The sequence below is a fragment of the Carcharhinus amblyrhynchos genome, chromosome 18 (assembly GCF_965287045.1).
Source record: "Carcharhinus amblyrhynchos chromosome 18, sCarAmb.v2.hapA, whole genome shotgun sequence".
Lineage (NCBI taxonomy): Eukaryota > Metazoa > Chordata > Chondrichthyes > Carcharhiniformes > Carcharhinidae > Carcharhinus > Carcharhinus amblyrhynchos.
In genome coordinates, this window is record NC_137341.1 from 34906360 (window position 1) to 34924424 (window position 18065).

At 46.0% G+C, this 18065-nt stretch overlaps 1 protein-coding gene across 1 annotated transcript in view; it reads left to right on the forward strand.

The window, feature by feature from the left end:
* sdr42e2 (short chain dehydrogenase/reductase family 42E, member 2) overlaps window positions 1-16302 on the forward strand; it is a 41127-nt gene extending 24825 nt beyond the window's left edge. Inside the window, exons 8-11 of the mRNA XM_080206180.1 lie at window positions 934-999; window positions 6043-6103; window positions 7253-7326; window positions 16045-16302. Of these exons, the coding sequence (XP_080062306.1) occupies window positions 934-999; window positions 6043-6103; window positions 7253-7326; window positions 16045-16302 (459 nt within the window). The remainder of the gene's footprint in view (window positions 1-933; window positions 1000-6042; window positions 6104-7252; window positions 7327-16044) is intronic.
* The last annotated feature ends 1763 nt before the right edge of the window (window positions 16303-18065 follow it).

Here is an 18065-nt window from a genome sequence, read left to right on the forward strand (position 1 = left end):
CTGTGACCCAAGGCAGGAATCAAACCTGGGTCCTGGCATTGTGAAGCAGCATGCTAACCAGTGTGCTACCATGCTGCCCTACTTGAAGGTTGCTTGAAGCAGGCTTTAATAATGAGAACATTGTTGTGAGAACATTGATGTAACAGTGAGGTCAATGAGAATAAAGACATCTCAAAAAAGATAAAATACTGCGTTTGCTGGAAATCTGAAATAAAATCTGAGGATGCTGGAAATACTCTGCAGGCCTGGCAGTATGTGGAGAGAGAAAAACAGCAGGTCTACAATCTTTCTGGTGAAAGATTAACTCTGTTTCTCTTTCTCCAGATGATGTTGTACCTGCTGAGTGTTTCCAGTACTTTCTTTTGTCTAAGAGATCTTCAGGTGGGATCAACAGAAAGTTGAGACAGGATTGACATGAGAGTCAGTTTCAGCTATGGCTTAGCTGCTAGGATGCTCATATGAGTTAAAGGTTGTGGGTCCAGGCACAAAATCTACCCCAGCACTTGCAATGCGTGAGTACATGCTACACTGTTAGAGGTGCCATCTTTCAGGTGGACTTGAAGAGATCCCAGGGTGCTAGTTTGAAGAAGAGCAGGGGAGTTGTCATGGTGCTCTCGGCCAATGCCTGTCCCTCATTTAACATTACCAAAACAGGTTATCTGTGTGCAAATTAGTTCCAGTGCTTCCTGCATTACAACAATAACTACATTTCAAAAAGTATTTCACTGTAAAGCAGTTTGGAATGTGCTCAGGTTGTGAAAGATGCTATATAAATGCAAATCTTTCTTTGAGTTTGACTATGGTGTAGATCTGTCTAGGCTTGATTGGAAAAATCCATTATTGTGTATGACTCAGACAAAATCAGGGGGAACTCAGTCATTTAAAAGCTTGTTTGGTGTTGTAATGCAGCTAGATTTATTGCCTTATTTACAGAGTGGCCAAGTTTACTACATCAACGATGGTGAAGCTGTAAATGTATTTGACTGGTTATCTCCACTGGTAGGTTTTTTTTAAATACTTGTACAAATATTTCAAAATATTATTTCAACAATTAATTTAAATAAGAACAAATCAAACTTTCAAATATGTTACAAAGTGTTTCAAATAACTTTTTGAAGCTCAGTCACTGTTGTTGTGCAGGTGAATGTGGCAGCCATTTTACACACAGCAAGATCCCACAGCAACAATGAGATAAATGGCCAGTTTATCAGCCTTAATTTCTGCTGGTGTTGATTGAGGAATGAATGTTGGCCAGTATACTGGGTGAACCCCTCTGCTGGTCTTCACAATGTATCATTTAACTTCCACCTGCACTTTGACATTGACTCTGTCTTCACTTCCCGCTACCTCGGAAAAGCAGCCAGCATAATTAAGGACGCCATGCACCCTGGACATTCTCTCTTCCACCTTCTTCTATTGAGAAAAGGATACAAAAGTCTGAGGTCACGTGCCAACCGACTTAAGAACAACTTCATCCCTGTTGCTATCAGGCTTTTGAATGGACCTACCTTATACTAAGTTGATCTTTTTCTACACCCTAGCTATGACTGTAACACTATATTCTGCATTATCTCCTTTCCTTCTCCTCTACGTGCTCCATGAACAGCATGTTTTGTCTATAGCACACAACAAACGACACTTTTCACTGTATGCTAATACATATGACAGTAATAAATCAAATCAAAAGACATTCTTTCAAAGGATGGCACCTCCGACAGTGCAGCACTGATTCAGTACTGTGCTGAAGGATCAGCCTCATCCACATCTGCACTATAGCAACTTGCCAAGTCTCCTTTAATGATATCTTCCAAACCTACATCATTTACCACAAAGAGTAGCGGACACAGGAGAACATCATCACCCACAAACTCCCCTCCAGACTACACCCCATCCAGACTTGGAGCCATATCGCCGTTCCTTCACTGTCACTGGGTCAAAAACCTGGAACTCCCTTCCTGACAGCACTGTGGGTGTACCTACACCACATAGGCTGCGGCAGCTCACCACCACCTTCTCAAAGGGCAACTGGTGATAGGCAATAAATGCTGGCTTTGTGAGTGACACCTACATCTCATGAACTAATATTTAAAAAAATCTGAGAAGTGATCCACTTTGGAAGGGACAATGTTGACAGGCAGTGTAATCTAAATGGTCCTATTATGAGGGGGGTGCAAGATTAGACACATATTTATAATTCCTTGAAGATGGCAGTACAAGTTGATGAGATAGTTAATAAATTGTCCGGAAACTTGGCTTTGTAAATAGGGGCACTGAATACAAAAATAAAGTCACACTGAATCGTTACAGATTAATAGAAGAGACTAGGGTCCAAGGACACAGCCTCAGAATAAAGTGACAACTCTTTAGAATGGAGATGAGGAGGAATTTCTTCAGCCAGAGGGTGGTGAATCTATGGGATTCATTGCCACAGAAGGCTGTGGAGGCTGGGTCTTTGAGTGTATTTAAGACAGAAATAGAAAGGTTCTTGATTGGTAAGGGGATCAAAGATTATGGGGAAAAGGCGGGAGAATGGGGTTGAGAAACTTGTCAGCTGTGATTGAATGGTAGAACAGACTCAATGGGCCGAATGGCCTAATTCTGCTCCTATATCTTATGATCTTATGAAATCGCTGGTTAGGCCTCAGTTGGAGTATTGTGTTCAATTCTGGGCACCGCAAGGATAGTAAAAGGTTTACCAGGATGATACTGGGGAAGAGGAACTTCAGTTATATGGAGTGGTTGGAGAATCTTGATTATTCTCCCGAGAGCAGAGGAAGGTAAATGAGATCTTCCAGAGGAATTCAAAATTGAAGTGGCTTGATAGAGAAAATGGGATAAACAGTTTCCTCTGGAAAGTGGATTTGGTTACTGAAGCTCATTGATTTAAAATAATTGTCAACAGAACTGAGGAGGAATGAGAATTTTTTTTACCACAAAACGTTGTTAAGATCCTGAATGTGCCATCCGCAAGTGTGAAGGATTCAGATTCCATAGGGATTTTCAAAAGACAATTTGACTTGAAGAGAACTCATTTTCAAGTGGATTTAGAAAGTTTATTTAGTAATCACAAGTAGGCTTACATTAACACTGCAATGAAGTTACTGTGAAAATCCCCTAGTCACCACATTCTGGTGTCTGTTTGGGTACACTGAGGGAGAATTTAGCATGTCTAATGCATCTAACCAGCCAGTCCCTTAGACTGTGGGAAGAAACTGAAGCACCCGGAGGAAACCCACATGGACATGGGGAGAGCGTGCAGACTCCACACAGATAGTGACCCAAGTTGGGAATTAAACCTGGGCCCCTGTGAGGCAGCAGTGCTAACCACTGTGCCATCATGGGGGGGAAGGTGGTGTGTGGGACTAGATTGGACACCTCTTTCAAAGAATTAGCACAGGCTTTAAAGGCCAAATGGCCTATTTCTGTGCTGCAGATTCTAATAGAGCGGGTATTTGGGGTATAGAAGCTGTGATCAAGCTCAGCTTGGATGAAGGATCTGGGCCCATGTCTTAATCTGTCTCCTTGTGTTTGTTCACTGCTTACAGAGAATCCTAAGAACAGTTATATCCCTGTATCACCCGCTTACCTTCAGCATTTTGGTCAGGTACTGCTTGAACTGTACTCCACCAGGACTAAAAGGGGTTAAATTATGAGGAAAGGTTGGGTAGACTAGGCTTGCATATTGAAGATTCTCAAATATTTTTGGTTGAAGGACCAAATGTATCATAGTACTATATAATATCCATAATACAGAAGGTGCTACTTGTAAGAAATGTTCTGCTGATGGTTTTGAGAGAATCCAGGGAGAAAGTAGGAGCATAGGGAATTTGCAGGAGCTCAGGGAGACAACAAAAGCCCAGGGAGGGAGCAGGAGTGCAGGGAGGGAGCAGGAGCCCAGGGAGAGAGCAGGAGCCCAGGGAGGCTACAAAGGCCCAGGGAGGGAGCAGGAGTGTAGGGAGGGAGAGAGCCCAGGGAGACAGCAGGAGCCCAGGGAGAGAGCAGGAGCCCAGGGAGGCTACAAAGGCCCAGGGAGGGAGCAGGAGTGTAGGGAGGGAGAGAGCCCAGGGAGACAGCAGGAGCCCAGGGAGAGAGCAGGAGTGCAGGGAGGGAGAGAGTGGGGCCCAGGCAGAGGGCAGGAGTGCAGGGAGAAGGCTGGTTCTGCATCTCCCATGTTGAGATACTTTGGATTAAGAGGTGATCTAATTGAGGTTTTACAAATGATTGAGGAACTGGTCGGGATAGATAGCAAAAGATTATTTTCTCTGGTTGAGGGAGCATCGAGAACAAGGAAGCACAACTTTAAAATTTGAGCCAGGCTGTTACGTCAGGAAGTATTCACACTGAGGAGAATGGAAAACTGGAACTCTCTCCAAAAAGCTGTTGTGATTGGAGGGTGAACTGAAAATTTCAAAACTGAGATAGGTAGATTTTTGTTGGCTCTAAGGTTTGTTGTTTGAGTTATAGATTCATAGAGGTTTACAGCATGGAAACAGGCCCTTCGGCCCAACTTGTCCATGCTGCCCTTTTTTTTTAAACCCCTAAGCTAATTCCAGTTGCCCGCATTTGGCCCATATCCCTCTATACCCATTGTACCCATGTAACTATCTAAATGCTTTTTTAAAAAAACAAAATTGTACCCTCCTTTAGTACTACCTCTGGCAGCTTCTAGACACTCACCACCCTCTGTGTGAAAAAATTGCCCCTCTACACACTTTTGTATCTCTCGCCTCTCACCTTAAACTTATGCCCTCTAGTTTTAGACTCCCCTATCTTTGGGAAAAGATATTGTCTTTCTAGCTGACCTCCGCCCCTCATTATTTTATAGACCTCTATAAGATCACCCCTCAGTCTTCTACGCTCTAGAGAAAAATGTCCCAGTCTGTCCAGCCTCTCCTTATAACTCAATCCATCAAGTCCCAGTAGCATCCTAGTAATTCTTTTTTGCACTCTTTCTAGATTAATAATATCCTTTCTATAATACAGTGACCAGAACTGTACACAGTATTCCAAGTGTGGCCTTACCAATGTCTTGTACAACTTCAACAAGACATTCCAATTCCTGAATTCAATGTTTTGAAACCAAGCATGCTGAATGCCTTCTTCACCACTCTGTCCACCTGTGGCTCCACTTTCAAAGAGCTGTGAGTATGTACCCCTAGATCTCTTTGTTTTGTAACTCTCCCCAACACCCTACCATTAACTGAGTAAGTCCTACCCTGGTTCAATCTACCAAAATGCATCACCTCGCATTTGTCTAAATTAAACTCCATCTGCCATTCGTCAGCCCACTGGCCCAATTGATCAAGCTCCCATGCAATTGGAGATAACTTTCTTCACTGTCCACTATACCACCAATCTTGGCCTCATCTGCAAACTTACTAACCATGCCTCCTAGATTCTCATCCAAATCATTAATATAAATGACAAACAACAGTGGATCCAGCACTGATCCCTGAGGCACAGCGCTGGTCACAGGCCTCCAGTTTGAAAAAACAACCCCCTACAACAACCTTCTGGCTCCTATCAAGAAGCCAATTTTGTATCCATTTAGATACGTGGTTCTGGATCCCGTGAGATTTAACTTTATGCAACAACATACCATGTGGTACCTTGTCAAAGGCCTTGCTAAAGTCCATGTAGACAACATCAACTGCACTGCCCTCATCTACCTTCTTGGTTACCCCTTCAAGAAACTCAATTAAATTTGTGAGACATGATTTTCCACTCACAAAGCCATGCTGACTGTCCCTTATCAATACTTGCATTTGTAAATGTCTGGAGGTCCTGTCTCTCAAAATACCTTCCAACAATTTACCCATTACAAATGTGAGGCTCACTGGCCTGTAGTTCCCAGGCTTTTCCCTGCAGCCCTTTTTAAACAAAGGGATAAAATACAAATCAGCCCTGATCTCATGGAATGGTGGAACAGGCTTGGGGGGATGAACAGCCTCCTCCTGTTCCTAATGCTTTTAACAAATTGAAAGTGAGTGTTTTAAATCACCGTGTCTGTAAACTCATGCCTCATTTATTTGTCTCCGCTAGTTTGTAAAGTTGGGCTACAAACCCTGGCTACATGTGCCTGTCCATCTCATTTACATAGCAGGTAACTTCGCTTTTTAAATCTTTCATTGTTTGGTTCTGTAACACATCACTTTGTACTTTTCACGCATGTGTTTGTGAATTTTATATATTTCCACCTCAGGTTTTATTCCATCCATTGCCTCCCATTCAAGCTCTTGTCTCCTCACAGCTCAGAGACCAGGCAATTGTTGCTCTGGCCCTTGCCATGCCAACCTGTTCATAATGGGTTAGCAGGAAACCCATCACAAATTCATTCATTTTGCTCTCACATCAGGTAATGTGTTTTTTGTTGGAACGAATTCTCGGGGTGTGGTTGTCATTGGCAAGGCTGGCACGTATGGCCAGCCTGAGAGCATGATGGTGATCTGCCACTTCCTGACCCTTTGGTGTTTCGTTGAAATGGAATCTTTGGCTCAGCCTAGTCCCAGGGTTGCCAACCATCCAGCACTGACCTTGGAGTTTCAAGGAATTAAAGATTATTCTCCTGGAGATTATTGCAAGCGTCCTGGGAAAATTAAATCATAGAATCCTGACAGTGCAGAAGAGGCCATTCAGCCCATCGAGGACTGCACTGGCTTTCTGACAGAGTATCCCACCCAGGCCCTCTCCTTCATCCTATCCTCATAACCCCACACATTTACCCTGGCTAATTCCCCCTAACTCACACATCTTGGGACACTAAAGGGCAATTTAGCATGGCCAATCCACCTAATCCTCACATCTTTGGACTATGGCAGGAAACCAGAGCACCCGGAGGAAACCCACGCAAACACAGGGAATATGTGCAAACTCCACACAGACAGTCACCCAAGGCTGGGAATCGAACCTGGGTCCCTGGAGATGTGAGGCAGCAGTGCTAACCACTGTGCCACCATACCACTCTATCCTTGGGGCATTTTTAAAAAATTATTGTACATAATTTTTGTTTATTAATTATAAAAATATCAGAGAAGGATAAACTGAGTTTGGAGGCAGTTGGAGGAGAGAGGTCGTGAAACCTCGAAGGATTTTTCCAACCAGGGTTGGCAAGTCTAGCTCCTTTAAGAGAGCAGTTAGGGACCAACACATTGGTTTGGGACTGGAGCTGCAAATAGACCAAACCTATTATGTATCATCTTTAAACACCTTCATTACAACTCAGTATTTATACTGGCACCCTTTTGTTTTGCAGCTGTAACGATGGAATATCTCCATACAGCACTAAGACCAATTGTAGAAATCTCACCACTGCTTACCAGGAATGAGGTAAAAACCAACGGTTATTGTAACCGTCGTGGGTATAATGGGCTGAATGGCCTCGTTCTGTGCTCAATGATGCCATGATCAAGGGAAGCAACATGTTTGTGTGAGAAACGGTCAGATACTCACTTTATGATTCCCCCCCTTGAATCAAATACACGGATGAGTTCAGCTAACTGTCGGTTTATTCGATCTTGCAAGAAAGGGTGCCGTCCCGTGGGTACACACACCTTGCTTTACACAATCTTAGTTTATATACATTTTTCCTAGATAACAATAGGACAGCCCTCCTTTCTTTATTGGGTACCACTCCTTAATCTCTTTACTGAGTGATCTCCTCCCTTGTTGACATCCCATTAACTCTAATCCAATCACCCCTTTTAAGGCTTAAATCGTTTTACCTCTCATCAATTCAGCTAACTCTTTTTCATTGTCCCGTAAATTGCTTACCCATTTATTTTATATGGTGTAAATCTCTTTCAGGCTATGCTGAAGACCCCAAGCGCCTGCCAGTCTCATGTTTTTATTTTCTTCTTTTTCTGCGTGTTTCATCATCTGCTGGTCTTAGCGTTTAACCCCTCAGGTTACACTAACGGTTCTGTCATGGTTTCCGCCCCAGATGGCTTGACTCAAAAATTACACTACCGCTACTATCCCTCACAATCCCCCCTGTTTTTCTTACGCTTTGTAATTTTTGACATTCTTCTGGTGTTCCAGGCGTTCCAGCAGGTCGAGGGCCTGTTCATCCAGAGTTTTATCGCCTAAGAGGCTTATCCTCTCTTCCGTCTCTAAATTCATATTTATCACTTTTCCATTCAGGACATCCCCCCTAGTCAGGGCTGTTTCGATTAGCCGCTGAGCCAACCCCCGAACACAAGGGATGATACAACACCCTAGGGCGGCCAATACCCCTGCCGTTACCATGAAAGAGACAAGGACGGACATTACTACTCCTTTCCATTTGCCGAACCAAGCTTCCAACCACCCAGTGAGATCTAGGTCTGTACCCAAGTTCTCAGCTAGTTCATTAGCTAGGGTCGTTAGCCCTTCGAGGGCTCGGGTAATTGACCCATCGGGAGCTGTGTTATTTGGGATAAAGGTGCAGCATTCAGTTCCTATCATGACGCATACCCCCCCTTTCTCTGCTAGAATCATGTCCAGGGCTAGCCTGTTTTCCCAGGCCATTCTGCTGGTTGCGTCCAATTGTTCCACTATCCCGCTTATCGCATTTCGGGTATAATTAACAAACCTCTGTTGATTATAATAGATATAGTTGATCCAATCTACATTCTTGTTGACAGTCACCCACCAGAACAGGGATTCAAATCCTGCTGCTATCTGGCTCCTGGCTTTGTACTCATCAGGGACCCCCCTAGGGACCCCTATGGCGTCCAAATATATTCGTTCATCAAAAGAACCCGGGAGGCTCCTTTTCCCTCGTTCTTTTCCACGGGGTCCCTGATGTTCGAATGCCAGGGTAAAGGGTACGGCCAATTGGATAAGTGCACAAGTGCCCTTCCATTTCTGAGGTAAAATGGGTCTCAAAGTCCTCCCTCCACAGTACCACCATAGATCAGCTCTAGGTACCTGGATTTGGGAGTAGTTTCCTCCCTCGGTGGTGTCGCTGACTTCCTTAACTGTTCCACACCTATCGAAGCTTCCCACTTCCCTGTCCAATCCATCCCCAGTCCGGGTGATACAGGTGTGATGTATCCCCGTTACTCCGGAAAAAGGGGGGGGTTGAGACGCCCTGTTCAGTTTGATTGGGGGAAATGTCAGGCTCAAGGAGCGACAAGTGGGGTCTCCCCAAGCGCCTCTGTTTTGATACAGTTTCACCATACACTCCATTTCAGCTGGTTCTTTATCCCATCCCAGCGGGAATGGGACCACCTGGGGAGTTGGCCGGCTACTGGTGCACGCATAACAGTTACCTTTTCCGACACTTTGTACTGTATATTTGACCCATTCTATCCAGGTGTTCGCTTCCCTGAATCCCGTTTCTATTTCAATGGTCTCTCTTAAATCCTTTACCTCCACTACCCTGACTTCTCCCGAGACTCCCCGGCTAGGGGCGGAGGAGTTCCTGGTTTCGGCATTTTTGACTGTAACCCGCACACAACACAGGGCCGCCCCCACCCTCCCTGTGTGTTCCTTGATCTTGACCCCAAAAACTTGTCCGTCGAGGCCCTCTGTCCCACCGTCGTCTGACTTTTTTATGGTGAGGTAGAGGGGGTTACATTGGTTTAGCTTACAGTCTCTGGGAAAGATCTTCCGTGGAACCAGTGATACTTTCTCGCGAATCCTTAACTTAACGTCTTCATTTAACCCCCCTACTTGACAAGATTCTACTTTCCCCTGTTCATTCTTAGTACACTTTGGGTTCTTATCGAAGACAAGTAATTCTATTTCCCTCCCCTGGTATCTCTTCTGCCCCGTAAGGTCGTCTTTGCAGGGTACCATTCGACAGAGGTCGATCTCAATTACCTGTGCCTGGGGTGATTGGATTATAGTAAGGGAGTACACTTGGGCCGCCTGCCCAGCACCTGTGCCCCCATAGAGTAAACATATTATTAGTAACATCCCGCTATTGCCGTATATTGCCCAAATTGACATATCAAAAATCAAGTCCAATCAGTTCTTCGCGGTGTGGTGGCCAGGAGTAGGCACTTCTTCTGCTGGTTCTGGCACCGGTCCTTTCACTCGAGTGTAATGCGTCCAGCCTTTCTCAGCCGTGCGGATAGCCGTTTCCGTGGTCAGAAGTACTAAGTAGGGACCATCCCAGATCGGTTCTAAAGTCCGGAGTTTCCAGTTCTTGATTAGGACCCAATGCCCTGGCTTGATGGTGTGTATCGTAAACTCGAGAGGTGGTGTCTGTGCCAGGAGTCCCTGTTGGCGTAAATGAGATAGAGCAGACCCCAGGACCTCAACATATTTATGCACAAATACATCGCGGGACTCGAATGTGGGGAGTTCCCCTTTTGGCCCATTAAAGGGGAGACCGAACATTATTTCGTATGGGGACACCCCCAAGTCCCGTCGTGGCTGCGTTCGTATTTGCAGCAAGGCAAGGGGAAGGCACTTGGTCCAGGGCAACCCGGTCTCTGTCCTGAGTTTTGTCAGCTGTTTTTTAATAGTCTGATTCATTCTTTCCACCTTGCCCGAGGACGGGGGATGCCAAGGGGTGTGGAAATCCCAGCTTACCCCCACTGCCCGCACTATGTTCTGTAGGACAGTGGACGTAAACTGGCTCCCCTGGTCTGAATCGATGGCCCGGGGGAGTCCGTATCGTGGGATAATTTGTTCGAGAAGGACCTTGCTAACCTGTGTCGCCGAGGCTATGGCGGTTGGGTACGCCTCAACCCACCCTGTCAAGTGGTCCACTATTACCAAAAGATATTTCAGGCGCCCTATGGGGGGGAGTTCGGTATAATCCACTTGGATATACTCGAAGGGCCTATAGGCTGGGCTTCTCCCTCCTTGCTTCGTATTCTGTCTCAGTCCTTTTTTATTTATCTTCCGACAAATTACACAATCTTTCGTGACTTGCTTAGCCACAGTGTATAAACCGGGATGTACGTACTGACGCAGAAATGCATCGCACATCGCCTGTGTCCCCCAGTGTCCTCCCCGATGGAGATGACTAATTATGTCTCTGGTCATCGGTCGGTTTAATAGTTGTCGACCATCGGGTAATGTCCATTTCCCTCTTTCATCTTTCTGACCCCCAAGTGGTTTTAGCTCGGCTTCTTCCTTTTCGCTAAATGCTGGTGTTTCTATTACTTCAGACACTTGGGGCACCCAGACCAAGCAGTCCACTATCTCCTCCTCCGTCCCTGCCAATTTTGCTTGTCCGTCCGCCAACTGGTTCCCCTTTGTCTCTATCCCATTGTCTCTCTGGTGTCCTTTTACATGGACCACAGCAATTTCCCGTGGCCCCAGCAGGTCTTTTAATATTTTAGTAACCAATTCCTCATGTATCAATTCTTTTCCCCTACTATTTATCATTCCCCTTTCCTTCCAAATTTTTCCAAAAGTGTGTACCACCCCGAACGCATACTTGGAGTCGGTGTAGATGGTCCCTATCAATCCCTCTAAGCCCTTGAGAGCCCGGTGTAGAGCATATAATTCACATGTCTGGGCAGACCAGACATTAGGCAGTCGCCCCCTTTCTACCAAATTCCAGCCAGCTTCACTAATGATCGCGTATCCATTATGCCTTTTTCCGTTTACCACCCGGGAGGATCCATCTATATACCATCGCTTTCCAGTGTGAAGAGGGGAGTCCCTTAGATCCTCCCTTACCTTACTCTGGAGATCTATTATGTCCGAACAGCAATGTTCGAGTCCCTCGCCTTCTTCCCCCTTCCAGAGGAATTCAGCTGGGTTCTGACAGGAATTGACCTCTATCTTAAGATCGTCCCGATCTAGCAAAATGGCCTCATACTTCAAGATTCTTGAGTCCGTCAGCCATCTTCCAGCCCTCTGATTTAAAATAGTCCTAACCTGGTGGGGGGTAATGACCGTCAAGGGTGCCCCAAATGTCAGCTTCCTACTTTCTTCCACCAATTTGGCCGTGGCAGCCACCGCCTGGACACATTCTGGCCAGCCTCGGGAAACTGGGTCCAGTATCTTTGATAAGAATGCCACTGGCTTCCTTTTTCCCCCCCAATCTTGGGTTAAAACTCCGAGGGCGGTTCCCTGTTTGGCATTTACAAAGAGTCTGAATGCCTTACTGAAATCTGGCAAGCTCAAGACTGGCGCGGTCATCAATTTCTGTTTCAGGGTCTCAATTAGTTCCTCCTCTTTCTCGTCCCACTGGATTTTGTTAGGAGCCCCCTCTACAAGTTTTAGGTACAGACCCTTGGTTAGGGGGGCATATCGTCTATCCATAATCGGCAATAACCTAAGAGTCCCAAAAACATTCGTAGCTCTCTCTTAGTTCCCGGGAGTCCCAGTTCAACTATTCCCCTCACCCTTTCCGGACTTATTCTCTTCTGTCCCTGGCTTATCAAGTGTCCCAGATACTTAACCTCTCTTTCTGCATATTGGAGCTTCTTCTGGCTCACCCTTAGTCCCTGTCCTGCCAAATAATTCAGAAGGGTATTTGTTCCCGCTACGACCTCCGCTTCTGTGGGTCCGGACAACAGGAGGTCATCCACATACTGTATGAGTTTTAGGGCTGGGGAAAGGATCAGTCCCTCTAATACCTGCTCTAAAATCTGACCAAACAAATTTGGCGATTCAGTGAACCCCTGGGGAAGCACTGTCCAGCGGTATTGCTGCTTCCTGCCCGTGTCAGGGTCCTCCCACTCGAAGGCGAATAAGTCTCTACTGGCCTCGTCCAACGGGCAGGCCCAGAAGGCGTCCTTTAAATCCACTACACTGAACCATTCATGTTCTGGGAGTATCCGCCCCAGTATAGTGTATGGGTTCGGCACCACCGGGTGTCGCACCTGTACAATCTTATTGATTTCCCTCAAGTCTTGGACCATTCTGTAACTGCCGTCAGACTTTCGGACTGGCAAAATGGGAGAGTTATATCTCGACATACATGGTTCCACCAGCCCATCACTTATCAGGTCTTTCATCACTTCTTTCAGGCCCTGTCTCCCTTCCCGGGAGATAGGATACTGACGTATCTTGACAGAGGGGCTCTGGGGCTTAAGATCAATTTTTACAGGCTGAATCGAGAGTCGCCCTCTGTTTCCCTTGGCCGTCCATACTCTAGAGTCTATACCCGTGAGTCGGTCCTCGCTAAGGTATGACATAGTTACCACCAGGTCTTCGTCGTCCCCTACATTTATTCGGAGCCCGAAGCGGATTATCAGGTCCCGCCCCAACAGACCATAGGGGAGATGAGGGAGGTGGAGGAGCTCTGCTAAAAGCTCCTCTTCCTCCCATTGTAGTACCTGTGGTTCAAATAGTTTCGCCCTAAATACCCCTCCCTTTACTCCTGATATGTTCAACATTTTAGTTTGGTAATTGGCTCCTGTAGGATAGATTGGGATTGAAGATCTGCCTGCCCCCGTGTCGACTAAAAATGTAACATCCTCCTTTTGTGGACCCACCTTTAAATTTACCAGGGGTTCTTGGTAGGTCCTTTTTCCGATTCTCCCCTGACCCCTCTAATCAACCTCACATTCCATTTCATAAATCCCTTCTCGTTCCTTCTTAAATTCAGGACACTCTCTTTTGAAGTGTCCCGGTTTCCCACAGTGGTAACACCCGGCCGCCCGGGGCCGGTCACCACCGTAAAATTCTCCTCGTCCTCTACCTCGGCCCCTCCTGGCCCCCCTTTCCTTCCAACCTCCCCTTGACCTTCCTCTACCTACTGTATATCCTTCATCCGTTATCCCGGTGGACTTACATACTTCCCTAACAGCTGCCACCATCATCTTTGCCTTCTGCTTTTCCTTTACAACCTCTCTCTGAACAAAGAACCTTCTGCGCTTCCCGCAATAATTCCGCCATGTCCTTCCCACTCCAATCCTCAATCTTTTGTAGTTTTCTCTGGATATCTGGCCAGGATTTCGTTACAAAATTAATTTTTAGCATTCCCTTTCCAATTTCATCATCAGGATCGATTCCTGAATATTTGCGGACAGACTCCCTCAGTCTGTCTAAGAACGTGCTGGGTGATTCATCTTTTCCTTGCCTAATATCAAATGCTTTTGCCACATTCTGCTGCTTGGGGACACATGTCTGGATCCCCCGAATTATAAGATTCCGGAGATCCGACATGTTTGTCCGCCCTTCCTGGGTATTATGATTCCAATTTGGATCCTCGAGGGTATTTTTGATCTCCCCTGAGTTGTTCTTGCTGTTGGTGATCCCTATCCCAAATTTCCATGGCCCTATTTCGGATCATAACTCCTTCATCGTAGTTGAATAATATGCTCATTATGGCCCGGAGTTCCCCCCAAGTATACATGCTTGGACCCAGGAATTGGTCAAGTTGTGTCGCTACCGCGACAGGGTCCTCTAGGAGAGGGGGCAACTCCTTCCTAAGTTGTTGGATGTCTGCCGAGTTAAGAGGCACCACCACGAACCCTGTCTCTCTTTGTCCGAAGGGAACCTCCCTGAGAGGGTGCATTTCCACCTCGGGCGCTGAAGCCCCATTATTCTGCTGTTGTTCCAGGGACTGTTTTATTACCAACCTCTCGGACCTCCGCAGACCCTCAACTGGGGGTCCGCCTCCTGTGCCGTTCTCAAGATTTATGAGATCATCCCCTCGGGGCCCTTGGGCCCCATTATTATTTGGTTGATATGCAGGGGGTACATTTGGTACAGGAGGGGGTGGCGGCGGGAGGTTGTCAAGAGGGTCCCATTGCCCCGGTCTGCTCTGTGGGATCATTGGATACAGGGAGACTGGCTGTGGCGATCTACTCATCGCGCCCACCCAACAGGCAGCGTACTTACTTTCCTCGGGGTTAAAGGGTTGTTTACTATTAACATATAAATTTAATATCTGACAGACCCAATCCTCATCCGATCCATATTTTGGCCACAATACAGATGGTTTCCGGATTGGTTCCTTCGTCCACACAAAACAACAATATTTTATCATAACCTTCTTTTTTAAGTCCTTAGTCTTTCGGTCCCCATCCCAATTTTCTAACTGTATCCCCAGAGGACTGTCGGGGGGTATTCCCTTTTCATCATTATTATTTCCCGGTTTCCCATCCTTACTCTTGGACGGTTTACCTCCCATGGTTAGTCTTCAGTTGTCGTCTTGGACACAAGTTAATTTATTTGTGCCCTCAGATCAAACTGTCATAACCATAAAGTCGTCAAGGAAGAAAATGACTCTCACCCTTAATCAGCCGAATTCCCGGGAGAGAAATTTCTTACCTTGATCCGTGCACGGAGTTGTCCGACTTCTTCCAATGATGTGTATACCCCCTCACAGATTTCAGTCACAGTCCTAGCAGTCCTAGTGTATAGAAGTCATCCGTGTGATTTCCAGGGTCCAGAATTATCTCAACTGAGTGGTTTCAGATTCCCCTCCTCCCAGACCAAAACGACGTTTTTACGTGTAAATATACACTAGACGCGTCTTATTCCATCGATTTGGTCTAGTCGAGGGAAACCCCCGTTATAATTCCAGATCCCGGACGAGCCCCCAATTGTGAGAAACGGTCAGATACTCACTTTATGATTCCCCCCCTTGAATCAAATACACGGATGAGTTCAGCTAACTGTCGGTTTATTCGATCTTGCAAGAAAGGGTGCCGTCCCGTGGGTACACACACCTTGCTTTACACAATCTTAGTTTATATACATTTTTCCTAGATAACAATAGGACAGCCCTCCTTTCTTTATTGGGTACCACTCCTTAATCTCTTTACTGAGTGATCTCCTCCCTTGTTGACATCCCATTAACTCTAATCCAATCACCCCTTTTAAGGCTTAAATCGTTTTACCTCTCATCAATTCAGCTAACTCTTTTTCATTGTCCCGTAAATTGCTTACCCATTTATTTTATATGGTGTAAATCTCTTTCAGGCTATGCTGAAGACCCCGAGCGCCTGCCAGTCTCATGTTTTTATTTTCTTCTTTTTCTGCGTGTTTCATCATCTGCTGGTCTTAGCGTTTAACCCCTCAGGTTACACTAACGGTTCTGTCATGGTTTCCGCCCCAGATGGCTTGACTCAAAAATTACACTACCGCTACTATCCCTCACATTTGTTGCTTATTTATCATGTTGTTATTTTGCTTTCTCAGGTTCGAAATATTTCAGTCACGCACACCTTCAAGATAGACAAGGCAAGGAAGCAACTCGGCTATTGCCCCCAGAAGTACAGCTTTTCTGACATTGTCGAGTATTACATAAAAACAAGGCCCAAGCAAGACAATTCCTTCTCTCTGTTCTTGAAAGCCTTTTTTATTCTGACCATTATTTTCTTCCTAATCTGTCTCTCCCCAGTGCCCTGGACCCAGGGACCATCAGTAATGCAATTCTCCAAGGTGAACCAACATTGATCTCTCTGCCTTTCCCCCTCAAAGTTGGTTAATTCTGGGGCTTTCTCTCACATTTGTTCCAAATGCTCGATGCTTTTACTGGGATCACTGTATCCCCAACCCCCTGGGGAAATTGTAACAAGCAATTGGCCAGGAAGTGCCTTTCGGAAGTTTTACTACTTTCAGGGACCAAATTGTGCTATGTTGTTGGTGTTTCTGGTGTTGCTGTTGTAATCTGAATTTGGTTAGAACTCTCCGGGTCCCTCCCACTGGTGGAATCTCCAGGTCTCACCGAAATAAATGGACCTTTGATAGGCCCACCATATCTGCTGTGGTGAAACCCACTAGACTGGAAAATCCCAGGCTTTGGAGTGAATAGCACCCCTGAAGGATAGTACATCCTTAGTTTTCTTGTTGTTTCCCAATAGATTTTGAATGGATGAAATGTACATTGTAACATGACGATACTTCTGTTTATCATCAGACTTAGAACATAAGAACATAAGAAATAGGAGCAGGAGTAGGCCATCTAGCCCTTCAAGCCTGCCCCGCCATTCAACAAGATCATGGCTGATCTGACATGGCTCAGTTCCACTTTCCCGCTTTCTCCTCATAACCCTTAATCCCGTTGCCTATCAAAAACCTATCAACCCGCGTCTTAAATATATTTAGCGAGGCAGCCTCCACCACTTCAACGGGCAGAGAATTCCAGAGATTCACCACCCTTTGAGTGAAGAAGTTCCTCCTCAACTCTGTTCTAAACCGCCCCCCCTTTATCTTGAGGCTGTGCCCTCTAGTCCTACTGTCCTTTCTGAGTGGGAAGAACCTCTCCACCTCTACCCTATCCATCCCTTTCATCATCTTATACGTCTCAATGAGATCTGCCCTCATCCTTCTAAACTCTAATGAGTACAAGCCCAGTCTATTCAGCCTCTCCTCATAGCTCAACCCCCTCAACTCCGGTATCAGCCTAGTAAACCTCGTCTGCACTCCCTCCAAGGCCAAAATATCCTTGCGTAAGTGCGGCGACCAAAACTGCACACAGTACTCCAGCTGCGGCCTCACCAGTGCCCTATACAGCCGCAGCAAGACCTCCCTACTTTTATATTCAATCCCCCTCGCTATCAGGATGGTGAGTGGCTTTGTGGGGAACTTGCAGGTGGTGGTGTTCACATGTATCTGCTGCCCTTGTCTTTTTAATGGAAGTGGTCATGGTGTTATTATACATCCATAATTTGCAGCCCCCAAGGCCAATTATGGCAGCTCTACAACCGAAGAGGCTGAGGAAGGAGCCTCAGTCCTTTGTAATCTTAATGATTCAATCCCTCATCAAACTTTGCATTTACCCAATGGCGCATTGGAGAGATCTTCTCCAAAAGGCTTTGGCCAGAATTCCCCGGTCATTCACACTGGTGGGATTCTCCAGTCCCTCCGGCTGTGCACCCTTGTTTGTGGTTTTCCTGCTTGGGTGGGACGATGTCAGTGGGAATTCCCATTGACAGCGGATAGACCAGAGGATCCCACTGCTAGCAAATCCTGCCGGCGGGAAGCACGCAGCTGGGAGGCCGGTGAATCTTGCCCTTGTTCTTTTATTCCTCTGCTTTGCCTGATGATCTTCGATCTCTTTCTAAAGGCTGAGTACCCTTAGCCAACTATGATAAGCTTCGTTCTTCATGAGTCTGTACCTCTCGGAGATATAAAGCTATTTTTAAATAATGCATAATTCATATCAATCAATGCCTTTCAGCCTTTCAAAGATGGTGGACAATTTGCTGTCTCTATCT